The sequence below is a fragment of the Grampus griseus genome, assembly GCF_964374135.1.
Source record: "Grampus griseus genome assembly, chromosome: 6".
Taxonomy (NCBI): Eukaryota; Metazoa; Chordata; class Mammalia; order Artiodactyla; family Delphinidae; genus Grampus; species Grampus griseus.
Genome location: NC_139000.1, coordinates 74345246 through 74372619, shown reverse-complemented (window position 1 = coordinate 74372619; position 27374 = coordinate 74345246). Strand labels below are relative to the sequence as shown.

The following is a 27374-nucleotide window of genomic DNA, read 5'->3' as shown; positions in this document are numbered from 1 at the left end:
TGTAGGTAGAGGGCTTTGGTCTTTTTTTTTTAAATTAATTTATTTTATTATTATTATTTGTTTTGGGCCCACTGGGTCTTTGTTGGGGTGCACGAGCTTTCTCTAGTTGCGGTGAGTGGAGGCTGCTCTTCATTGCGGTGCACAGGCTTCTCTTTGCTGTGGCTTCTCTTGTTGCAGAGCATGGGCTCTAGGCGCACAGGTTTCAGTAGTTGCAGCATGCAGGCTCAGTAGTTGCAGCATGCAGGCTCAGTAGTTGCGGTATGCAGGCTCAGTAGTTGTGGCTTGCGGGCTCTAGAGGGCAGGCTCAGTAGTTGGGGCACATGGGCTTAGTTGCTCTACTGCATGTGGGATCTTCCTGGACCAGGGATTGAATCCATGTCGCCTGCATTGGCAGGAGGATTCTTAACCACTGCGCCACCAGGGAAGTCCCCTCTGGTCTTTTTAATCCGTTGTTTGTGATGTGGGTTGCAATTCTTTTTCTTTTTGCTTGTTGCTTTTTTTTTTTTTTACTTTGTTTATGGCTTTTATTGTTCTTTTGCACATGCATAAATATTTCATGTTTATGTAGTCTGATTTTATCAATCTTTTATGGTTCCTGGGTTTTATATTTACAAAAGTCCTTCTCTATTCTGAAATTATAAAAAGTATTTTTCATACTTTCTCTTAGTACTTTATGGTTTTTTTAAATGTTTAAATCTTTCATCCGTTTGGAATTTGTTTTGGTTACCAGTTGTATTTGCTCATGTCTGTCTTTTCATGGAAATTTTCCACTGTAAAATAATAATTCTGTCTTGATGATTTAATAGCATATCTTAGTTTTTCCAGTAGAAAGAAGTATTTTCCTATGAGGTCTTGGGGTCAAATTTTGAATGAAAACTGACCTGATACTTTGAGATATAGATGATGGCTACATATAATTTTTAATATTACCGCTTGGAGAACTATTTCTTTAAGTAGGAGAAAGTCTGCATAAATGTAAAGAATGAAGGTTCTAGAGTTAAACTGCCTGCACTTTTAGCAGCAGAATTCCACAGCTTACTATCTCTCTGACCTTTGGCAAGTTAGTTAACCTCTCTGGGCCTCAATTTCCTTGTTTGGAGAATAGGGGTAATATCAGTACCTACTCATAGGATTGTGATGATGATTAAATGGGAAAAGATTGTAAAGTGCTTAGAATAGTAGTTGTTGAAATGCATTGAAAAAAATGTTGCTGTATTTGCTCTAGAATTTTTACTATGAATCACTGAATTTTTACCTTGAGTCACACAATCACTGTTCTTAAAATTCCACTTTAGATTGATGAGTATTGGGGATTCCCTTCCCCAAATTCCTTTTATGAAAGCCTAAAGAAAGCAAAAGAATTCATTGTGATTTTTAAAATTATTATTCTTTACTGCTACTGCTTTTTAAAAATTTATTGCTTACAAGTGTTTAACTTTTTCATTTATTACAAACATAGTTTAAATTAAGAGAAAACTATTGTATACATATTTTAAAGCATAAAAGGATTTTTTTCACAAACGAGATCAATTTGTTAAATTGCCATTACTTCTGTATGCTAAATTCTTTTAGACATAGTATATGTATTATAAAGGGCTTGACTGTGTGCTTTTTGGCTGGTAAAGGGTGATAAATTGGTTATCTGTACACCACTTATGTTCTTGTGTCCTTCTAAATTAGCTGTAATACTTAGGCAGACTATTCTATATAATAACTTTATCAGAAATAACAGAATACGTTTTTCAGAAAACCTTCACAGAAAGTACTACTAATCATTGACAGTATTGCGACTTAATGCTTAGATAGGACTCCACATTCAAAGTAGTAGGATATTTACACATCCTACTTGTGCACCTTTAAATAAAGCACTTATAAAGTGATCTCATACAATTTTTAAAACTGGAAAAGGCTTGAAAGCAGGAATATAGGGATAGAACAAAGAGGAGAACCTCTGTGATTCCCTTTAGTCACTTTTATATAGATTAGAGCCCCCATTTAGAGAATTGACTTATTTACAAAAACTTGGAGTTGTGGGGGGCAATTTATAGAATGAATTCTTAGAGAATCATGGATCAGAGAAACTGGAGTATGGTAACTGATTTTTGGAATTATGTTATTTGGGGAAAGGAAATGGAAACAAGGGTTAAATTTTGCTATCTTGAGGAATGAGCTTGCTGAGGGAAACACTAGAGATGTGAATTTATTTGCTATTTGGAAAGGCCCTTTGAGAAAGATTGTTTTGCTCCATTCCATAGTGTTTGAGGGTTACATTTGAGCACTAGGTGATTTCATTTTTCCGAACTTGTTCTAAGACTTTGTGGTACCCCAACTTAAAACATATTAACAGTGTAATTTAGATACAAAAATATTAAAAGTGTAATTTAGATAAAAGTGTAATTTAGTTTTGGTTTCTTTTTTTTTTACTGTATAGTTATGCAGGTTTGGACAAATTTATCTACCATCACAGCCACAATATAGACCCGTTCCATCATACCCAGAATTTCCCCCATGGCTCTTTGTAGTCCACTCCTTCTCCTGTGTCCAACCCTTGACAACCTGATTTATGTCCTCACACTTTTTCTTTTCCCAGAATGTCATATAGATAAATACAGTATATAGGCTTCTTTCACTTAGCATAATGCATTTGAGATTCACTTATGTTGCTGTGTATATAAGTAGTTCCTTCCTTTTCCTTGCTGAGTAGTTGATATTCCATTGCGTGGGTGAACCACAGTTTGCTTATGCATTCTCCAGTTCAGGTAATATAGTAGGCAGAAAAATGACTCTCTGATCTCCAGAACTTAAGAATGTGTTACTTTATATATTGAGAAAAGGGACTTTACAGATTTGGTTAAGGTTAAGGACTTTGAGATGGGGAGATTATCCTGGATTATCCAGGTTATCCCAGTCTCGTCACACTGAGTTATTAAAAGTGGAAGAGGAAGACAGAAGAAGAGTAGGTCAGAGAGATGTGACATGAGAAGACCTTGACTGGAAGCTGGGTAAGCAGCAAGGCAACAGGGATTTTGGCCCTACCATCTCAGAGAACAAATTTATGCCAACAATCCAAATGAGCAGGAAATGAATTCTCCCCTAGAGTCTCCAGAAAAGAGTGCAGCCTGTGGACACTGATTTTAGTCCAGTGAGACCCCTCCCAGACTTCTGACCTACAGAACGGTGACACACATTTACATTGTTGTTTTAAACTATTGACCATATATGTGTTAGATCTGTTTCTGTACTCTATTCTGTTTTATTAATCCAGATGTTTATCCTTTCTCTAATACCATTACTATCTTGGTTACTGTAGCTTTTTACTCTTGAAATGTGATAGTGTGCATCCTTAAACTTGGTTATTCTTTTTCACAATTGTTTTGGCTACTCTAGTTTCTTTGCCTGTCTCTTATTTTTAATAGTAGAAAGCTTATAACATGATAAGCTGGCATCATTCAGCCTCTAGTTTTACTCCCAGGATAGTGGCGAGAACCAAGGGTATATCTATCGTTATGCCAGTTTGCCTGATTCTTTGTTAGCTGACTTTTTCCAAAGTGGGAGGAATCCTTCTGGTTTGGTTCTCTCTTTATCCTTCTGTTGAGGTCTCTTCCCAGTATTTTTCTTTTAGACAAGAAATTGATTTTTTTTTTTCTGTTTAGCAATATATTTTAAACCTTAGTAATTCACATGTGTGGTTGTTCTTGATTAAGTCCTACAGATCTCCCCAGTGTATTACTCTGATTTTAAAAAACAAATTCATTGGAGTTATAAGAAAGCATCACTCATAGAACCATATTTGGAGTAAAAGAAAGAAAGTTGGACTGATATTGGTTTGAGAACTTAAATCCCAAGGATAGATATAGGGCTCTTTTATAATTCAAGGCCAAGATTGTAAATTAAGGTGCTTTAAGGAGCATTGCAGATGGGAGAAGAGAATTGGGGAAATAAAAACTGTCTTTTTTTTTTCTTAATGGAAAAGACGACAAAAAACATTGCAAGATTCTTAACCCAAGCCAGATTTTTAGTGTGTTCCTTCCCTCCCCCCTTTTTTCTCTTCACCTCTTCTCTCTCCAGTTGTTATAAAATTCTTATATGGTTTTAAAGCGTTTGATAGAAATATTTAAATGTAATTTAACTATAAATTGGAATTCCTTTAGTTTTCCTCACTCTGACACTTAGTATGTTTTATTATGTTGGGGGAGACATAATTTTCTTACACTTTAAGACATTTCCTTTTTTGTTTCTGTCTTGCCTTTTATGCTCTTTAGTGAAAATGTTTAAATTGCATTACAGAACTCTGAATGTCTATGATAATTTTAGTTGCAAATCTACGTCTTGGAAAAATTAAAATTCCAAACTATTTTCTGGAACATTTTTTCAGCTTCAGATGGTAGTGATGTAAAAGCATCTAGCTTTTCACTTTTCAGCCACAAGGTGGTGTACTACCTCTACTGTCTGAAGTTTTTTTTGGTGATTTTCTTCAACAGTCTGATCAAATCCAACTTAAGAGAAAACAGAACATTATAAACATTCACTTTGGGCAATAAAAAAATTTGTTTATGACAGCAGATAGACTTTATAGAGGGGTCCAGTTTTATTTGAAGGGGATTCAAGGAGCTTTCACAGAGAAAATCAAATAATGCATAAAATAATGCACTTCACTACATTATTATTAATTTAAAATTTTTATTTGGAAATAATTTCAGAATTATTAAAATGTTGCAGGAATAAGAATAGTACAAGAAACATACATATATTCTGTACCTGGATTTACCTATTATTAACATTTAGTCCCATTTGCACACCTTCTCTTTATATACTTGTATATTTTCTTCTGAAACATTTGAGGCTAAGTTACATACATCATGACACTTTACCTCTAAATACTACATTGTACTTTTCCTAAAATAGTGATATTCTTTTTCATATAACCGCAATACATTGTTAACTTCAGTAAATTCAGCTTTAGTAAATTTAACATTGATACTTTTATCCAATCTGCCATCAGTATTTTAGTTTGTCACTTGATTCAGTAATATCCTTTATAATGTTTTCCCCTCCAGTTGAGCAGTCTCAAGTCAGTTATAACATTTAATTGTCATGACTCTTTAGCCTCCTTTAACCTGGAATATTTCCACAGCCTTTCTTTGTCTTTTATAACATTGACTTTAACTCCCCTCCCTCTTTTTAATAGAACATTACTCATTTCCACTTGCAGTTTGTCTCATGATTCCTCATGATATAGATTATACATTCTCAGCTATAATGTTGCGTGAGTGATGTTGTGTCTTTATTAGGTATTGCATATGCCCATGGTCCTTTTAATGGTGACGTTACATTATGTTTTTGTTCAAGTCATTTTTTGAAAAAGTTAGGTGTATGTGTTTAGAAGAGAAATAAGTGCCATTCAGGTATTAGAGCAAACAAACATTTTCTCTAAAGGAATATACTTAGAAATAGATAAATGTTCCCAGTAGGTAAAGTCTAATTTGACGTAAGGCTTGAGGTGGCATATTTTAACTTTATTCTTTGCAGAGCTTTTTTTTTTTCTTTTTTTTTGGCTGCGTTGGGTCGTCATTGCTGTGCTTGGGCTTTCTTTAGTGGTGGCGAGCGGGGGCTACTCTTCGTTGCAGTGGCTTCTCTTGCCATGGGCTCTAGGCATGCAGACTTCAGTAGTTGTGGCTCGTGGACTCTAGAGCGCAGGCTCAGTAGTTGTGGTGCACTGGCTTAGTTGCTCCATGGCATGTGGGATCTTCCTGGACCAGGGATCGAACCCTTGTCCCCTGCATTGGTAGGCAGATTCTTAACCACTGTGCCACCAGGGAAGTCCCCTTTGCAAAGCTTTTAATGTGGTATATTGGCATTTAATCTGCCCCTAGATTGCCAGGGTGTGTTGTTGATATCCTCCTTGGGATCTGCTAGTCATTCTGGTGAAAGAATAAAATCTGAGTAGGCAACATTAGACAGAAAGAAGGATAAAAAATGGAGCTATCTTAATTATAAATCTCTAAGATGTCATAGTACCAAGTTAAATATTTTCATAGTTTCTATTTGAGTTTGTACTGTATTAGTAAAATTTTAATACAGAACAAACTTATAAGTGCCAAATGTGTTGACTGGAAAGAAAATTGTAAACTTCTCAAAGAAATAATCGCAAGTCTTTATCCTTTAGTTATTTGAGGGATTTGTTATTAAGTGGATATAAAAAGTTTTGTGAATACGAAAATTTCCTAGATATTTCTAGTATGTTAGTCTTAGGGTGTGTATAAAAATTCTCAGAAGGTAATAGATATGTATTTTAAAGAAGATAATTATTTTGAATATTTACAATAATTAATGTCTTGACTTTTGCTGTAAAGTATTTGTAACATCAATATTATAATGGTATAATGCTCTCTAAGAAAGAGTATTAGTTTAGTTTACAGCTCTTTTGCAGAAATAGTGAATCAAGAACTTTTTTTATGGCATGATCTTATACATAATCCATTTACTTTGATTACATATGTATATTACAAATAAGATATGTATTTTCCACATCCTGTAGACACCAAAGCATTTGAGGTATGAAATTAGATGAATATAAAATAATTTGAGGCTTCCCTGGTGGCGCAGTGGTTGAGAGTCCGCCTGCCAATGCAGGGGACACGGGTTTGTACCCCAGTCCGGGAGGATCCCACATGCTGCGGAGCAGCTGGGCCCGTGAGCCATGGCCGCTGAGCCTGCGCGTCCGGAGCCTGTGCTCCGCAATGGGAGAGGCCACAACAGTGAGAGGCCTGCGTACAGCAAAAACAAACAAACAAAAATAATTTGAATGCCAGAGTGCCCATTAAATTTAACAGTTGAACTTGAAAAATTACTAGATTCTTCTGTGAGTTATGACTTCTCCCATCAGCTACCCTGCAGAGTATTGGAAGGGAGAGAAAATTAACCTCGGTATTCATTCCAGGTTTGTTCCTTGATTTTACAAAGTATACTACTTAAATTGGTAGTAGTTTATAGCCGCTGCTTCTGACCCTTGTATACATGTTTCTGAGTTTCCAGAATGTACTGAATGGTACCCTGGGGGCTGAGAAGAATTCACTGTCTTCTCAAGTGTATAACTTAATTCTAGGAACCTCAGCAGTAAATATTATTTCATTGAATAATGTTTAAAAGATTGTTTTTATTTATTTTCATTCCTCAGACAAGACATCTGTATAGATTCTACCTCATCCCTGAGAGAGAACAAGCAACCTGAAGGTTTGGAATTAAAACAAGGTATGGATCACGTACTTAACTTTTTCTGTAACATTTTACCTGAAAATTATAAGCATTTTACCAATAATAAATTTTCACAGTCTTCCAGTTTGCCCCCATTTTATAGATAGGGAAACAAAATAGTTTATTTAGTCTAAGATCAAGAGTAAGATATACATCCTTTATTTCATGACTCCTTTAGCCATTGGAGTGGTTCTGTCTTAGTGCTGTATGGTTACAGATGCCAACAGAAAGGTGTCATTTTTGAATAGTTTTAATTCAGTAATCTATTATATATTCTCACCTCCAAGATACTGTAGCTGTGTTAACTGGATATCTTTGGGTTGTATATGGGGAGAAAGTTTTATAGAGTAACTTTTTTCTGTCTTTTTTTTTGCTAGATATTTTATCCTTGTTTACTTTCTTCCTCATATATTATTTTCTATAAATCAGTAATTTTTGACATTACCAGCTAACAGAAGTAAAATGGTAGTTGTTATTTATTCAAGCCAGGTAGATGAATAGGGCTAATCTTTTAGATGTCTTTTTGTTGTTGTTGTTGTTTTCTCATGCCTAGTAGGGAAAACTGAATGTAAAAATAAATTTTTACTAGTTAGTCAAAGATTACTTCACATTTTTCCATTTTTCTGATGAAAATTACTTCACAGCAGTGAGAATCTGTTGCAGCCAAGAGGGTTATGTTGTTTATTTTGTAGGCAGCTAGTCTTTGATGGCTTAGAATAGTTTCTCTAAAACTTGAATCATAAGAACTTATTTGGTAGAGAGAAACAGGTCATCAGTTTACTTAGGCAGAATTTCTTTTTTTAAGCCGTGGCCTGTACTACTAATGCTTAATTAAGAAAGGGAGGGACTTCCCTGGTGGCACAGTAGAATCCACCTGCCAGTGCAGGGGACACGGGTTCGATCCCTGGTCCTGGAAGATCCCACATGCTGCCGAGCCACTATGCCGGTGCACCGCAACTACTGAGCCTGCTCTCTAGAGCCACAGGCCACAACTACTGAGCCCTTGTGCCACAACTACTGAAGCCCACTGTGCCTAGAGCCCGTGCTTTGCAACAAGAGAAGCCACCATAATGAGAAGCCTGCACACGGCAAAGAAGAGTAGCCCCTGCTCGCCGCAACAAGAGAAGGCCCGTGTGCAGCAACGAAGACCCAATGCATCCAAAAATAAATAAATAAAATAAATAAATTAAAAACAAAAAAACAAAATATGTATTTAAAAGAAAAAGGGAAAACGTTGATTAATTAATTTTGTGATTCCTTCAGTTTATGTGTAGTGAGAACAAAATCTAGATTTTCTGTAATTCTAACTTACGTTCTCTGGTGTTTATAAATATTTCTGATGATTTTGAGAATTCCAGTGCCAGACAAAATTACATCTTTGTGCCCTTATCCTTCTCAGCACCCCCATAGACAGAAACTCAGATTCATAGTTTTATTTACATTTGTTTGTCGTGTATCAATACATGCCAAGCACACATCGTTTCCATATAATGTAGTCATGGTCATTTAACTCTTATGCCCCATGTGTAATTTGACAGCACTACTATTGTTTCTGCCTTTGTTCTGTTCTTTGCATTTAATGAGCAGAAGGTGTGGAGACTGTGCTATTAAATTATCTGTGGAGAGAAGAACACCGTATACGTATACGTACAGCTGATGAACTTTGTTTTGCAGCAGAAACTAACACAACATTGTAAAGCAATTATACTCCAATAAAGATGTTAAAAAAAAATCCTGAAAAATAAATTTAAAAAAAGAATGCCATATAAAGGATAGAAAAGTCTAGAATGGGCAGGTTGATTCCAGTTCCCAGGGAAAAAGGAATGGAGACCTCATTGTGCACATTAGCCAGTGCTGCCCTCTAAGGGAAGGGGTTTTTCTGCTTCTGTGTTCAGGTACCTGGACCTCTCTTCAGAATTCCCTTCCTGGCGCTAACAGCCTATTTTGCTGTGATATATATATATTTTTTATGGTAACTTCAGTAATTGGAAAATTAGCAATGGAGGTGAAGAAGGAGAGAAAAATAACTCAGTAACCAGATATCACAAAGCCTAGTTTTTTATGCTCAGGAGCCTTTATAGACACTCTTGGGTTCTCACCTCAGCATCAGAAACATCAAGAACACACTGTCATCAGTAAGTGACAGCAAGCAGAGGAGAGGAAACAGGAGATCCAAGCACAGCAGTTACCATTTTGCAGTACAGTTCCTGTTCATACTGTAACTAAATTTGTAGAAAATGGTTAAATTAAATTTCAGCTCTTTTTAGAAAGCAGTGAAATAAGTGAAGTCTTTTAGAAAAATGCCTATGAAGTGGTTAAAATTTTAAATTTTGTTGCATAATGGGATAAACGTAAGTCATTTAGAAGACTCAATTATATGGAACTTTTTACAGACAAATATTAGTATAGCTGAAATCTGAACCAGATAGTAACTAACTTGCTTGGAGTTAACCAAGAAGGTGAGGTACCCCAGGAAACAAATCCTGACAGGCTCAATAATCAGTAAAGATTATTGCCTTTATTTATTTATTTATTTTTATTATTATTATTTTTTTGCGGTACACGGTCCCCTCACTGTTGTGGCCTCTCCCGTTGTGGAGCACAGGCTCCGGACGCACAGGCTCAGCGGCCATGGCTCACGGGCCCAGCCGCTCCACAGCATGTGGGATCTTCCGGACCGGGGCACGAACCCGTGTCCCCTGCATCGGCAGGCGGACTCTCAACCACTGCGCCACCAGGGAAGCCCTTGCCTTTATTTTAAATGAACTAATATTGTCTGTCTTTAATATGCAGAACTTTCAAAATTGATTTAATATTATCTGTAACTTTCTATTTTTGCTCACAGTTATCAGCTCAATAAAAACAGAGCATAATTCTCCTTGTGAATGCCTTGTCATTTTATTTAATGACTTGACCATTTAAGAAAATTAATTGAAGCTTACTTAGCACTAAAGTAACCCTTTGCTCAGTAGACCAAAATATAAAGCAGCACTGAATTTTCCCTTTGTTCTTTCAGGATAAAATAAATCTTATATGCCCTATTAATGGTATATGATATTGACAAGTTATTTAAATTATATTTTCAGTTTTTTCAGTTTCTAAAATACTCAATACTGAGAAACAGTGACTATGAATTAGGTAAATTGAAAATGGCATTTCTTTGTCTAGTACTGATATTATTTATCTTATTGATAGGAAATTTATTTATGAAACTGGCTGTGCTGAAGGTATCAGATTGTACACTAACTTTCACCTTCACTGTGCAAACATTATTTAAATGTAAATATAATCTACTAGTTGATTGATTGGTCCTGTAGTAAAATAGGATTAGGATTAGTGTCCTAAGTCATTCATTTTTAGCAGGAGGGTAGTTGTATAAGAATGGTTTATATAAATTTTCTAAATTAGTCATTTGTGCTACAGTTAAGAAAAAAATGAAACTGCTGTTTGTCAAAGGTATTTAATGCATAGAAAATACTTTTAAAATATCAAACAAATCTTTGCTAATCTTAATGAGTTCTCTTCTATATATTTATCTATAAATAAATAAAGTTAAGACATTTAGTAATATTAAAACAATTTAAATTTTTGCTTTAAAGTTTACAACTGGGGTAAACTTTGTGTAATTTTGCAAATTATTCTCCTTTGTAACTTCAAGAATTAAAGTCTTATGTTTGCATTCCTTCTTGGAAATTGTTATGAGAAATTTTTTTTTTACTATACATGATTAATCAAATAGCTAAGTTAAAAATTGTGTATTTAGGTTGACGAGAAGAGTTGAGGTTTATAGTAGTCCCTTCAAAATATTTGAAGGGCTGTTAAATAGAAGACTGACTAGGCTTGTTCTGTATTGAGAATTTGAGAATAAAAGCAGGGCCAGTAGATAAGGTTATCATTAAACATGTTTGGATCGATTTATTTATTTCAAATAATCAGATGTATCAGAAAATGCATTGGGCTGCCTTCTGAGATACGTTCATCCCTATTGCTGAAGGTGTTTGAACACAGGTTGCACAAATGGCCACTTGGTGTTGCTGTTGTAGAGCAGATTCTCGCAATGTTTAAATATTTGGATGTTTGGCCTCGATCTTGAAGTTCCTTTCTATCAGATTTTCTAAAGAACAGGGCCTAGAGCAGTGTCTGCACTTGTGAAGAGTGCTTCTTAGTAACTGTTTTATTAAATTGTTTAATGGAAGAAGAATGAGATACACAATTTTTTCTATCTCTACATTTTTCTGTTAGAGAAAAAGATGCTTGAGTTTTTAGTCTTTAAGCTGTGTGATGGTTCCTTAAGATGCATTCATTTGAATACAGTTATAAAAATAAGTAATGTAACCACATGGTGTATAAAACGATTAAAATTAATAAGACATTGACTACATTTTACTCTGAATCTTTTACATTAACTTTCTCATGTGAAAATTATTCCTCTTTTCTATTAGAGAAAGATGTGCAAACACACACAAAATGCACAGACTTTTGCTGTGGTTAGACTCAAATCTTGTCACTTTTTTTAAAGTAATGTAGTTGCCTCATGCAATTATATTTTGGCCTTCTAATTCAAGAGTTAATGAATGATAGGACTTCCCTGATGGCGCAGTGGTTAAGAATCCTGGGGTAGAGTGCAGGGCACACGGGTTTGATCCCTGTTCTCGGAAGATCCCACATGCCGCAGAGCAACTAAGCCCGTGTGCCACAACTACTGAGTCTGTGCTCTAGAGCCCGCGAGCCACAACTACTGGAGCCTGCATGCCACAACTACTGAAGCCCACGTGCCTAGAGCCAGTGCTTTGCAACAGGAGAAGCCACTGCAGTGAGAAGCCTGCATGCTGCAACAAGAGTAGCCCCTGCTCACAGCAACTAGAGAAAGCCTGTGCACTGCAACGAAGACCCAACGCAGCCAAAAATAAATAAATAAATAAATTAATTAATTAAAAAACAGTTAATGAATGATAGACAGCTTTAAGAATTACCTTGTTGAGAGCTTCAAGAATTTGAAAAGTAGACTTTAATAGGGGAAAATTGTTTTCAGTGGTTAAACCGTGTGATGAAAGTTTAGATAGGTATTTTCTTTGGGCTTCTTTCAGCCTTTCAGACCACTGGTCACCACGGTGTAATTATACATACTCCCTGGGAATGCAAGATAAAAATACTAGAGCTTCTAAAGTAAACAAATACATATAAACATATATTTAAACCTCTCCCTTTTAAAATTTTCAGTTACATGTATGTAATTGTAATGGTTCATATTAATTATGTATTAATTTATAAGTAAATAAAAAATATGTAGTTGGACAGGTACTTAAAAAATGTTTTCACTGATAGGTTTATGTAAATAATGAAGTTGAGAGACCACTCTTTTAGACTATTATAAAGGATTGATGGTGGCCATAATGTATTCATTTATTACTTCAAAAAAATACAATTTTATATGGGATATTTTCCATCACTTAGCAAAGATTAAACGTAAAATTATGTGAGACTGTTTGAGTCCTTAAGGTGAGAGAGAAATGGAAAAACTCAATTTTTGTTCTTATTGCTTCTGTTGTTGTTCTGAGGTAGTACTGCACTAGGAGAAGGGAAGGTAGGTACGGAGAGGGACTAGAATAAAAAAGAATGAAGAAATCAGTTTGCAGTTACAAAGGGGTTGAGTTTTGCTGAAAAGAACTTTACAACCATGAAGGAATAAGTACAAGTTATAAAAAATTGAAAAGATAATGAGAAAAATGTCATCAGAGACTTTTATTGCACTGTAAAGGAAGAGAGAATGAAGATCATCAGTTAATTAAGTAGCATTTGTAGGCCAAAAGTTTTACGTGAAGAAGTCTGGATTGGCAGGTGAGCTCTGTGCTGCCTCTTCCTTTGAAAACCAAAATTGCAGGTAGGAGTGTTAGAGAGCTGAGGGGAAACTGAAAAGAAAGTGTTAGAAGGCTGTTCTGGAGTTGGAAGCAGAGAAGCATGTGTACTACTGATTTGTTTTCAAAGTTTGAGTCTAATTCCTTTCCTCCTTGCCCTTGATTATCTCCTTGACTGGCTCTAACAAATAAGTATTCACAGAATGCAGCTTTTCAACACGAGTTAACTTCTTTAAAAGATTTAAAAAAACTTGTTCTGGGGAAATGTTACCCAGTTCAGCAATTGGTGAAGTAAGAAGAGATTGTGGTGTAACCATTGGTGTGGCATAAGAATTTACATTTCTTTTCTCATTCCTTTGAGCTTTTTCACAAGTTATTACCAGCAGTGACACCAACATGATCCTCCCTGCTTTTTAATTTGTCTCTTTCTATGAGTAGTAGTTGAATGAAAGGGTAAAAATTACATTTTATATGGAAATTAGCCCATACTGTTCCTGTTCCTTTAACACATACTGTTCCTTTTGAAGGCCCCTCTGTTGCATTTGAATGTGAGACTTTTCTGGATTTAAAAAAAAAAAGTAAACTGATAAGGTTTTTGGATGCATAATGCTCTGTGTGTTTTTTATCAAGAATGAAATTATGAATTTGGTTCAGTATTGAGAGAAATGTTTATTTCCATGTTTCTTTAAATTGTACTCATTTTAAACATTCTATCTTGTGATGCATTTCATAGGATCCTAGACACACTCTTAGGGGAGCTACTTTGGAGGTTGCATACTCCAACCCTTCCTCAGATGTTTGGATCCTCTGCGTTTTTCAGCCACTATGTTCTCATCCAGTTCATTGGGAAAAGTACCTCCTTATATAGAAGTGCTGCTACCAAAAGAAAGATAGTAAATACTAGGCTTGAAATCAATTTTGTTAACAGTTCCTGAACTTTTTATACACCTCACACCTAGCCTATGATTTAATCAGCCGTTTTGGTTGCCACATCATCTAGTTGATACATATTGAGCTTGTAGTTAACAAGCTTTATTTTTATTTTTAAAAACTAATACTTAAAATTTTTTTGAACAGCTTTAAATTAGGTTTACAAAAAATTGAGTGGAAAGTACAGAGCTCCTGTATACCCACTTACCACCGCTTCTCCCAGTTTCCCATATTATCATCGTGCATTAGTGTGGTAAATTTGTTAAAATTGATGAGGCACTATTAATACATTATTACTAACTAAAGTCCATAGTTGCCTGTTTATTTACTCCTGTTATAACACTGCCCAATAATTAATAATTGTTTTCAATTCAATAAGCATTTATGAGTACCTAAATTTAGGTACTTAAGGTAAAGGATTGTGTCTTAGGATTCTTTAAGTCTTCACTGCTTGTCTATAGTGGGTACTCATATTCTTTTGAATGAGTAAGTGGATGGATAGATGACTAAAAGTATTCCTTCTTTCTCTTCTGTCCTGTCCAGTATGGTCAAGGTTCTTAAAAAGAAGATAGAAATGAAATAGAATATTAGTTATATTTACCTATTAATATTCTACCACCTACCCCAAAGAGTGAGTTGCTTATAAGCTTGTTTTTCTTTCTCGTCTTAACAAAACTGAGCCATGTTTTGGTTTGTTTCCCTTAGCCTTTAGCTTTGTTTATATTGCTTGTATAGATTAATACCAGTCTTTTATATTAAGCATTGATCATGTGCCCTTTATAAAATATGTGGTCATCATAGAGATTCTTCTGTAGCTTATATTTCTTTGGATATTTCCTCATTTGGATAATTAATGTTTGGTTAGAGTTTTATTTTTTTATTTTTTGCGGTACGCGGGCCTCTAACTGTTGTGGCCTCTCCCGTTGTGGAGCACAAGCTCCGAACGCACGGGTTCGGCGGCCATGGCTCACGGGCCCAGCCGCTCCGCGGCATGTGGGATCTTCCCGGACCGGGGCACGAACCCGTGTCCCCTGCATCGGCAGGCGGACTCTCAACCACTGCACCACCAGGGAAGCCCGAGTTTTATTTTTGAGCATCTTTCTACACTCTTGAACTGTCCTTCCTCATGAGATTATCTTTTTTCCAACCATTCTGAAAACATACAGGACACTTTATACTGCATTTTCCACCTTCATACCATATACTCTAAGGCGACATAGTTATTTTTTCCAAAGACTCTCACTACTTCCAGGTATTTTCTTTTATGGAAAGAATGAGGGTGAAACTGACAGTTTTCATTATTTTTCCTACTTCTTTAATGAAAGTGTTTTTAGTTTTAGGGTAGGATTTCTATGTTTTATGAAATGCACTACCACTTTTCTGGCATACTGATAATGACTGGCTGCTTTCTGCATGAGTATATAAAAGATACTTTTACATTATCTAAAATTAGAATACAGTCTTTAGTATCTCTTTGTAAGCTTATATTTATATTTAAACAAACTAAAGCAGTGTCGCAGGAAACGTGGCCTATTGTGAGGTAGATGATGAGTTTAAGAACGCCTTCCTTGGATGGGCAGATTGTGGAGCACTGAGATGTTACTAGCAGAGAATATTTGAGTGTGATGCCCTTTTAAATTCATAAGTTCCAACAAATCTTTGGGGAGAACAGTTGCCTGATTTTAAACAGCAGTGCTTGTAAATACGCTACTCTGTCTTCATTTTTAACCCCATGTTTTATGTTTTGTATGTTTTCATATTAGAAGCCTGTTTAATCAAATGATAGGAGAAATGATGAATGACATTTAAAAATATGTTCCTCCTGTTTACTTTCAGATTACTAGAGGAAGGGTAGTCAGGAATCTCTCATGTGTTAGCCTGTTATTGTACCCCAGTGTGACCCCAAAATATTTACTTACCTGATCCATTGTAAAAGCCTGTTGTGTTTTTTATCCTGGAATGGTGATGTCTTCAGAGGCAGTAATTTTGGGTACTACCCTCTTCTGTATTCTCACGTCTGCGTTTTATTCTGTTAGGCTCACATATTGTACTGAGTTTAGATCTAATACTTTGCCTTTGTCCATTCTGTCCCTCACACTTGGAGTTTCCTCCCCTGTCAATATCACCTGTTAGATTCTAAAACCTACTTAATAATACATGTCTGTAAAGATCTCCTTGACTTTTCACTATTGCTTTATATACTGTGATATTCTATTATACTTTATATTGTACAATTTAGCATTTTAAAGTGTGATGTTCATATTTTAAGCATCCTCAAGCACCATGAAGGCAAAACCTGTGTCTTAAATCCTGCCACACATATTTAGTCTACACTACCTGTGGCATTTTGTAAGGCCTACTTCTGTGGCCTTTACGGCACATATGTAAATAGATACTGAGTGAATATTTATTGATTCTTGGACTAATCTCCGGATTCGTGTTTCTTAAAAGTTAGGTTTACAGGCTAGCAGACAATCACTTATCCAGAAGTTTAATGGATAGTTCAAGGGGTTTGGTAGAATACTAGACAGTTTTTCTGTATTAAATAGTTTGCATTTTCTTTTTTATGAGTAATATTTGGTTAATGTCATGTTTAAGTTTTGAATATGATGGTTAACATGATGCACTTAAAGTTAAATCAATAGTTTAAAACACTGCATGAAAAAAAATAGCCAAGATCTGTTAGTTTTGCTAAGAGGAAGATTGAAGGCTTATCCAGAAAAAATTATTCTTATATATTAAAAGAACAGTTTTGTTTCTTTTTCAGAAAATAAAGTTTTGGCTTCTTGAAAAGGCTGGAACTCACTAAAAATGTTAAAAGTTATCAAGCTGACTTTCTACAGTTAGAATACATTAAAAATGTGTTCTTCATAACTTAAAAAATTTTTAAACCAAAATTATCTGTAGTCTAAGAAAAGAAATCCATGGAGGCATAGCATTGCTGTCCAATATATCATACGCTTTGTTACTAATGAGATTCCAGCAGATTGATAACGCCGGAGGCCTTGGAGAGTTAAGATTCTAGAGGGAAGGATGGTGAAATGTGTTGTTCTAAATGGCATAACCACTGAACGTGAATAACTTAAAATCAGATGAGAAAAACTAATTAAAATAGAAAAAGTAAAGTAGTTTAACCCTTCTAATAACCAACTCTATGTTTGCTTGATAGGAAAATTGGATTTCGATTTTCTCATTTTCTTTTCCATTGTGTGTGTGTGTGTGTGTGTGTGTGTGTGTGTGTGTGTGTATTAAAACCTGTTGTTACAGGTTTCTAAATAAAAATCAACTTTATAAAACCTTTTTATTTGGGAAATTTTCAAGCAAAAATAGGAAAGAAAATAGAAATATTAATTCCCATGTACTCAGCTACATCTTCAACAATTATCCACCTATGTCTAATCTTTTTTCATGTATATTCCTACCTGCTTCCTACCCGTTATGTTATTTTAAAGCAAATCCTACATCTTTTCAGTTCATTTGTATATATTTTATTATCAATATATCTCTTAAAGATAAGAGGTGGGTTTTTAAACATAATCATAATACCTTAAAAAGTAGCATTTCTTAAACCATCAGATAATATTCAGAAAGTGTTCAAATTTAAACCTAGTTGTTCATTGGTGGGTATTGTGATATTAAGATTGATCTATTGGGTCAGGTGTTGCCAGCCTAATGGTTTTAATAGCTATTTAGTATTGTCTAGTTCCATTATTTCATTAGGGGTTACAGAACAGTGATAATGTAATTTTAATCCTGAGATATTCAGTGTTCAAACTTCTCTGATTGTCTTATAGTATTTTTAAAACTATATTTGTAAGGATCGGGATCCAAATAAGGTCCCTACATTGCAATTGGATGATACTGAGTCTCTTTTTAATCTACTCCCCTTTCCCTCCCTTTCTCCCTCTCTTTGCAGTTTATTTCTTGAAGAAGCTGGGTTGTCGGAGTTTCTCAGTTTAAATTTACTGATTGCATCTCAGTGTTTTATTTAACATTATTTTTCTGTAAATTGATAATTAGATATAGAGGCTTGATCAGATTCATGTTCCATCTTTTAACAAGAATATTTAGAAGCAGCGTTGTGTCCTCGAGACACAGAGTATGTCATTACTCCTCTTTTTTGTGAGCATGTCTGTAGCCATTGGAATGTATTGTCCACAGTGGCTGATAAGAATGCTCTTGATTTCTTGAGGCTATCTTTTCTTGGACATCTATTTTCTCCCTCCTCGAAAATTTTAAGAACTATTTTTTTTTTATCGTTGAGTTCTGATATTTCACAGGATGTGTCTTAGGTGTGATGCTCTTGGCAGACCCTTTCAGTATGAAAGCCTTCTTTGTTTCATATCAGTTTTCTTCTCTTATTTCTTTATTTGTATTTTTGGGGGGTATAGTTGCTTTACAATGTTGTGTTAGTTTCTGCTGTACAGTGAAGTGAATCAGCTATATGTATACATATATCCCCTCTTTTTTGGATTTCCTTCCCATTTAGGTCACCACAGAGCACTGAGTAGAGTTCCCAGTGCTATACAGTAGGTTTTCATTAGTTAACTATTTTATACATAGTATTTTCCCTCTTTACTCCCTCTCTTCTTGCTTTCTGACTTGTTCTGTTGCTTTAAGTCTCTGCTCAACTGTTACTGTTTCAAATCACAGTGATCACTCTGTATGAAAACATTCTGCTACTATCTTCTATCCTGATTTATTTTTTTCATAGCACCTGATGTTGATTTATTTATAGTGTCTCTCCTATGACTTAATGGTAAGGCAAGGAATTTTTAAAATTCACTGCTGTTTCCTCAGTGTTTAAAACAATGTCTTGTACATAGTAGGTGCTCAACAATATTTGTTGAATTAATTATATTAGGTTGTTGAACTTGTGAGTCATTCATCCTCATCTCTTAACTTTTATTGCATATTTTAAATATATTTTTATTTTCTACATTTTGAAAGGTTTTTTTTTTTAAACATTGTCTTTCAACAGCCATTGAATGTTTGCTCTTGATAACTGTAATTGTAAATTATAATATTTCTTGTTCTCTGGTCCTTTTTCATTGCACCCTGTGCTTGTTTTATGGCTACATTGTCTACTTCAAACTCCATAAGGATACTAAGTAGACACCCCAACCCCTCATTCTCCTCCAGTAGAATATCTTCTGATCCCTAAATTTTCTTTATGTCCTCCTTTGTTCATCTTGGTTCTTCATTTATTGTAGTTTTTCTGGTAGCTGGTTTGGATTTCTTCAATAGATGTTTAGTTATATTTCTCTACCAGATCTCTTTAGTGTAAGTGAATGGGGTAGGCCTCCCAATAGAGTGCTTGGGCATGTGTCAGGGAAGGGGAGGGAAGGAAGGAAGGGTTCAGTTGACTCAGCTATTCTGAATGAGTTTAATTATCTTGCTGTGTGTTCCAAAGCCAACTCTTCCCTGCTTCCAAGACTCTAAGAAAGAATTACACTTATCTGTGGTGTCTTTGGCAGTGATTTTGCTTTTCTTTTATTTTTCTGTCAATTTTATCCTGCCTACTTACATTTTGTAAAAATCCAGCAAAATTTCTTTTTAGATGATACCCTTTCTTATCTAATATTATAATTTCTTTTTTAAACTTTCTACAAGGTTATATTCTTAGAAATGGTTGAAGAAATACATATGTTCATAGAGCAGAATTGGAAAACTCAATTTCTTCTCTTCCCCTTCTACTTTTACTCCCCTCCCCAGAAGTAAACCACTATTAATAACTTACTTATGTTATTTTTAACATAGTATGATTATTACTCTTTAGCTTACTTTTTTGACTTAACAATGTGTCTTGATCATTTTTGCATCTTGCCAATTTATTATTTTTTTCTCCAGATGGCTGAAATTCTTATTTTTTACTAATGAGTAAAAAGTAATATCTTAATGTTTTAATTTGTATTTCCCTGATGAAAAATTATGTTGATCATTTTTTATATGTTTATTGATCCTTTGTATTTCATATTTTGTGAAATGCTTAACCCGTTTCTATCCTTTGCCCATGTTTTTAATTATTTCTAACAATACCCAGACGTTGTATATATCCTTACATTTGTCCTGTTAAAAAATGTATTTTGCTAATATTTTCTTATAGGTTTGCCCCGTCTTATAATTTTATTTGTAGTCTATTTTCTTTCTCAGAAGTCTTACGTTTTTTCAGCTTTGTTTGTTGATATTTTTCCTTTGTGGTTCTCCGTTTTGTATTTTACTTAGGAAGGACTGATGTTTGTTATTTTCATTCTCAGTTAATTTACAGGTTTTTTTTCTTTTTTATAAATTTATTTATGTATTTGTTTGTTTGTTTATGGCTGCGTTTGGTCTTCGTTGCTGTGTGCAGGCTTTCTCTAGTTTGCGGCAAGCATGGGCTACTCTTCGTTGCGGTGTGTGGGCTTCTCATTGGGTGGCTTCTCTTGTTGCAGAGCACGGGCTCTAGGCACATGGTCTTCAGTAGTTGTGGCACTTGGGCTCAGTAGTTGTGGCTCACAAGCTCCAGAGCTCGGGCTCAGTGATTGTGGTGCACGGGCTTAGTTGCTCCGCAGCATGTGGGATCTCACTGGACCAGGGCTCAAACCCTTGTCCCCTGCATTGACAGGTGGATTCTTTTTTTTTTTTTTTTTGCGGTATGCGGGCCTCTCACTGTTGTGGCCTCTCCCATTGCGGAGCACAGGCTCTGGACGCACAGGCTTAGCAGCTGTGGCTCACGGGCCCAGCCGCTCCACGGCATGTGGGATCTTCCCGGACCAGGGCATGAACCCGTGTCCCCTGTATCAGCAGGCGGACTCTCAACCACTGCGCCACCAGGGAAGCCCGACAGGTGGATTCTTAACCACTGTGGCACAAGGGAAGTCCTAATTTACAGTTCTTATGCTATTATTTTTAAGTATCTCTCCTGTCACTTCAGTGGATTCTTGATAGGGAAAGGAATTAGATATATGTGCTCAATTTGCCATCTTTATCAGGAATTCAGACAGGTACTTAATTATTCCATGTACTAGGGTTTGTCTCTTGGCTTAATTTAATAACTCACTATCAAGAAGTTTCACAAGCATGTAGTCACTCATAACATTAGATATGCTTTCATTTTATGCCTTAAAAGTATTCTGATATGTTGAATTATTTGCAAGTGGAATATTATAGGCCCTATCAAGGTTTAAATGTAATATAACGTAAAAGTCCTTTTTTATTACTCAAAATATTTAATAATTCTTCTATGTTTGTTTACTTTGGATAATTAAAACTTTTATTTTAACAAAAAGCAAACATAAAACATAAAATGTTTTCCTTTATCTAGCTTAGAGGAGTCTCTGTAGCTTTCAAGCATTGAGGTTTGTTATAGATGATAATAAAAATACAGGTATTGCATTTTAGCTTTTCTATTATGTAGTACACTCCCATTTTTAAATACCGAAACTATATTAATTTTAAAGTGATTGAGTCTTTTGTAGTTGTAAATTTTCTCCTTGTCAGTAAAATATTTAAAGAGTGTTGGGTGTTCTGTTTAGTTGTGAGATATTTTCCCTTTATGGTTTTATCCCATGTTTATAACTATGCCTCATTAAATAGTATAAACAAATATTTTCTCTGATAAGTTGTTCCATTTATTCATCTGTGTTAGTGATGAATTTAGATAGTGATTGATTCAGTTTGCTGTCTAGATACTGAATCTAGATGGATTGATTTGTTATTTTAAAAGCTTTGGTACTTGGGTAGAGTTTGATGGGTATGAATCAAGTTGGTAGCACAGAAGATAGCAGGAAAACAAAAGAAAAGAGAAATGATGAATGTATCCAGATCAGAGGAAAATAGAATAGAACGTATATTTGTGAGTAGTTGGCTAGGGGATCAACCATAAGAGATGAATGCTCAATAAATCCTTGTATTGCTTTTTCCCTGAAAAATATTTTAACTCTACTCTGTGTTCCTTAGCCAAATTCTTCAACTCCTTTAGTCCTTTCCCTTAAGTTATTTGATTCATTTCTTTAGTTATGCTGCTTTTTCTCTGAAGTTCTCTAAATGGTATGTAGTATTTTAAGGGCCACCCATGTTACATTAATTCTGCTCTTTTATATAATCTAGTAAGGAATATATCATACCCTCTTGTTTCTTTGTGTATATTTTAAAGTTACTTTATTTTTAAATTTAATTTGTTTATTTTAATTTTATTGGAGTATAGTTGATTTACAATGTTGCGTTAGTTTCAGGTGTACAGCAGAGTGATTCAGTTATACATAAACATATACATATATTCATTCTTTTATAGATTCTTTTCTCATATAGGTTATCACCTATATTCATACTCAATATGAATATTGAGTAGTTTCCTGTGCTATACAGTAGGTCCTTGTTGGTTATTTATCTTATATATAGTAGTATGTATATGTTCATCCCAAGCTCCTGATTTATTCCTCCCCCCACCTTTTTCCTTTGGTAACCATAAGTTTGTTATTTACAACTTTGAGCACTCAAAGTTGTAAATAAGCATAAATTTGTTTTCGATATCTGTAAGTCTATTTCTGTCTTGTAAATCGGTTCATTTGTATCTTTTTTTAAAAATTAGATTCCACATATGAGTGGTATTATATGATATTTGTCTTTCTCTCTCTGACTTACTTCACTTAGTATGATAATCTCTAGGTTCATCCATGTTGGTGCAAATGACATTACTTCATTCTTTTTTATGGCTGAGCAATATTCCATTGTATATATACCACATCTAAGTTACTTTAGTTATTTTGCTGCTTTATGACATCAGTAATTTGGGTCTAATTTTATGCTTGCTCTCTTCCCTGAGCCATTTTTTATTGTAATGTCTTTAACAGTCAACAGTCTGAATTCTTATTCTTAATATTTTCAATTACATTTGTATTATTTTACCTCAGACCCGTCTTTTTATTTTTCTTGGTGGATTTCAATAGCCTTACTTTAACATCATGCATACAGTAAAACTGTTTTTATTTATTTTAGAGGAGTACACACAATTTCCCTGAGATTGATTTGTTACTCTCAGACTCCTAAGCCCATGTAAAAACTTGAAGATGCTCTTTTGTAGAATTCTCTTATAATTTAAATGTGTACTCACTTCCCTGTGAACACACATGCGCACACACACACATTTTCACATATGTAGAATGGGGGTGTGGAAGGACAGAACTTTACCACACTGACATTTTGAGGGCTTAGAATGAGGCATTTTAGGTTAAAGTTACTTTTTTAGAAAGAGTGTACAAGTTATACCCCTTCTGATTTGAGGATCATAATTGACAACAAAAAAACCTGCTATTTCTAATACTTAGGATGAGAGTAAATTATCTTTGAAAATGTATTCATATATTTGCAAGCTATACTTTAAAAGTGAGTCAGTAGAATGAAGAAAATTAAGAAATAGTGAAAAGACTTGAAGTATGATCCTAGATCTTTACATAGTTTGTCAGATTACATTGTACAAATCACTTACCTTATTTTCACATTTGTGAAGTGAAGTGCTCATGCTAAATCATTTCAGGTACAGATTCTACAAAGCTTTGGCATCCATGGTGCAGGTATAATGGGCAGATGGAACTTGTGAATGCTTTTACCAATACTGTGCTACAGAGAACTCAGTCACTTGGATTTGGATAATTTTTAATGTAAACTGAGAACACCAAATTTATAGAGCCCCATTTCTTCAGTGAATAACATGTATAGCTGTTTCTGATTAAAAAAATAAAGCAAACCCCACCTCTGCCCTCTAAAAATGTTTGAAACAAACCCATAGAAAATATAATCAAAAAAAGTTTTTTCATAAAGAATTTTCTCCTTTGAAACATTGAGAGGGTGTGTAGCAGAATCAAGGTCACTAAATCATTTATTTTAAAATCCATGGAGTAGAATTGTTTGTACATTCTATTATCAGAATTTTCCATCTGTCAATCTATATTTTGTCAATAAGTTCTTCCTACTACAAGAAAACTAACAAAGCTAACAATTGGAGGATCATTACTTTCTTTTTAAAAAACATATTAGGAATTTAAAAGATAAATAAATTGGAGGTATAAGGGAGCACTCAAAGTTGTAAATAACTCATGGACTTCAGTAATGGTCCAGGCCAAGGTGGTTGAGGGCTACAATCTGTGTTTATATGCAAGTTCTTAGCATCAGTTATAGAAGTTTTATAACAAACGTACTGTAAAAATTTATGGCATGCTAACTTTATTAATTAAAATCCTCTTGGTGAAAAGTTATTTTACCTTAGAAAGTGGCCTTAGGCATTCTCCTTTAATTTATTGATTTAGAACAAAGTGTTTGAAAAAGTATATGAAAAGCTTTGAAATAATTGCAATGCACATGGTGTCCAGCTTGCCAGTGATATTTTTCCTTTTTTGTAGTTTATAAGGCAAAGTATTTTAAACTCCTTCTCAAATAGAATTTTGCTTCTTCAGTAATAAGCTATACTCTATCCAAAGGGTGTCAGCATTTTGTAATGTAGAGGCTTCACTGTGGTCTAAAGAGTTAACGATATTTTAATTAGGAAAATTGATCAGGGACATCCATATGATGGTATACATTTCCCAGTGCTTCCATATTCTTCTAAAGTGGAATGAAAAATACATTAAAATTTACATTAAATTAGATCTGTTTTCAAAGTTGAAGGGGGGAACCCTGGCGGTCCAGTGGTTAGGACTCGGCGCCTTCACTGCTGGGGCCTGTGTTCAATCCCCGGTCAGGGAACTAAGGTCCCACAATCTGTGCAGGGGCGGAAAAAAAAGGAAGGGAGGGAGGGAGGGAGGGAGGGAGGAAGGAAGGAAGGGAGGAAAGAAAGGGCGGGAGGGAGGGAGAGAGGGAGGAAGGGAAGAGGGGAGGAAGGAAGTTGAGTCAGGGGAACAGGGGTTGGGATGGGGTTTATGGAATGTATTTGGGACTCCATGGTGGGAGGTGTGGGTCACAGCAGCCCTTTCATCATAAACAGAAAGGAAATTTTGATCAGGGCATTTAGGTTACATGGTTCTTTGCCTTTTTTTGTTTGTTACAGGCAAAGGGGAAGATAGTGATGTACTCAGTATAAATGCAGATGCTTATGACAGCGACATAGAAGGCCCATGCAATGAAGAAGCAGCTGCTCCTGAGGTCTCAGAAAATACAGTCCAAAGTGAAGCTGGTCAGATAGATGACCTGGAGAAAGACATTGAGAAAAGTGTGAATGAGATTCTGGGACTGGCAGAGTCTAGCCCAAAGGAACCGAAAACCGCCACCCTGACTGTTCCTCCACCAGAAGATGTTCAGCCTTCTGCACAGCAGCTGGAGCTGCTAGAACTTGAGATGAGGGCAAGAGCTATTAAAGCCCTAATGAAAGCTGGTGATATAAAAAAGCCAGCCTAGTTTATTTAAATTGTATCTGAATATTAGATGTGTTTGAACAAAGCCACATCATATAATTTTGTATCTAAAGTTTATTTGGGGTCTTACATGATATTTCTCATGTAACTCTTATTAGATAAACTCATTTTAGGCCTAAAATACATGTTTTTGTTGTTGTTGTTACTTTTGTATTATATATGTTATTGTTTTCTGAATTCATGGCAAATATCATTGGGTAACCGGGATACTTTGTTAGATGAGTATTTAGCTATATCTGCAAATTAATACCAGAAAAGCCATTAGCAAAGAGTCATGGTATTTTTTTCTTTATTTTGAAATGTTTTGACATCAAACCAAAAAGTATATGAAAGATTGGCCAAGCATGTTGCCTTTAGGCTACCTGTATTTTGCGATAGAATATTAAATTATTGCTCCTAGATTTGTTAACAATTTAAGAAATTTAGTTATGCTTATATGCACTTTTAAAATATGTACTGCATTGAAGATGCCTTCTATGGGTGTGGACTTGCTAGTAAAAACTGAGTGACATTTTTGTTACAAGACTTAGAGATCGAAAATGGCTGAGAAAAGCTTTCTTTATAAAAGAGAAAAAGGACTTAATTTAAAGCATTTTTTAACAATGTAGAAGTAATTGCCCAACTTTAATTCCAGCAGGCAAGTTATTCTAACAGGTATTTGATATTACTGGACGCTTAGTTCATTTTTTTTCCTTCAATAAAAAGGGAAGGGCTTCCCCGGTGGCGCAGTGGTTGAGAGTCCGCCTGCCGATGCAAGGGACACGGGTTCGTGCCCCGGTCCGGGAAGATCCCACATGCCGCGGAGCGGCTGGGCCCGTGAGCCATGGCCGCTGAGCCTGCGTGTCCGGGGCCTGTGCTCCGCAACGGGAGAGGCCACAACAGTGAGAGGCCCGCGTACCGCAAAAAAAAAAAAAAAAAAAAAAAGAAGGGAACACATTTTAATTTACATTCCAAGCTATTAGGAAAAGGAGACTATTTTATCGTACAGCCTTTCATCCGATGTTTTTGCTTGAAGATCTGATGTGCTATAATTAAAATAATTTTAAATTAATGAATTAAAAATAATAAAGACTATCATTCTGGATCTGAGGACTTTTGATACATTTCCAAAAATGAAACTAATTTCAGGAAGCTTTGATAAGTTGATGTAATAATTAATCTAATTTTGTATAGTTTTTGTAAATAACATCCTGCCACAATTATGGATGCTTGCCCCATCACTAATTGTAGTTGTTTGATACCAAAATGAATTTAGGCGGAGACTCTTAAAATAAATTAATTTTTTTTCTAAAAGATAAATCTGGAACTGTGGTTTTTATATTTGCTAACAAAAACAGTATATTTTATTTATAAGCCATGTTCTGTTAATGTTGTATGAGGATTTTCCTTATACACAAAACTTACAGGGATTGTGTCTTACTAGCTGGCTTAATTAGATGTAAATTTTAGAGGGTTTCTTATGAAAATAGTATTTATGAAACACTGGAGTTGCAGTTAATAAATTCATTTTTGTTGTTCCTGAACATGCCTTTAAATAATCCTGTCATTTTTTTTCTTGTGGAATCTTTCTAATGAAGGACAGAGGCCTATATCATTTGAAATGCTTCTCTTAGGCTGATAAACATGGATATGATTTAAATAGTTCTCATAGTTACTGCTTCAAAATGAAAAAATCAGTTTCTATTTCAACTTAAAAGTTAAAATAATAACAAAGTAGTGCAGAATAAACTTTATTGCTGCTTATTAATTATAAGATGCAGTAGATGACTTTTGTGTGATCAAACATAGGAGTAGAAAAAGGTCTGAGTGCTTTGTAGCTGATTAAAGTCACCACCTTCGTGAAGCATTGTGTGTCTGCTGTATTCACTGTGCAGAATTGTTTAGAGGACATTTGACTAGAGTGGGAGCGTTTGAGGTAGAATGAACTGAACAAATCAGAGGCTGCTTGGAT

General features: G+C 35.0%; 1 protein-coding gene across 2 annotated transcripts in view; it reads left to right on the top strand.

Moving 5' to 3' along the window:
- Positions 1-26716, top strand: part of CAAP1 (caspase activity and apoptosis inhibitor 1) — a 52649-nt gene extending 25933 nt beyond the window's left edge. For both annotated transcript variants that reach the window (XM_082656590.1, XM_082656589.1), the window contains exons 5-6: positions 7178-7251; positions 25060-26716. In XM_082656590.1, coding sequence (XP_082512716.1) covers positions 7178-7251; positions 25060-25406 — 421 coding nt within the window. In that variant the 3' untranslated portion in view covers positions 25407-26716. The remainder of the gene's footprint in view (positions 1-7177; positions 7252-25059) is intronic.
- The last annotated feature ends 658 nt before the right edge of the window (positions 26717-27374 follow it).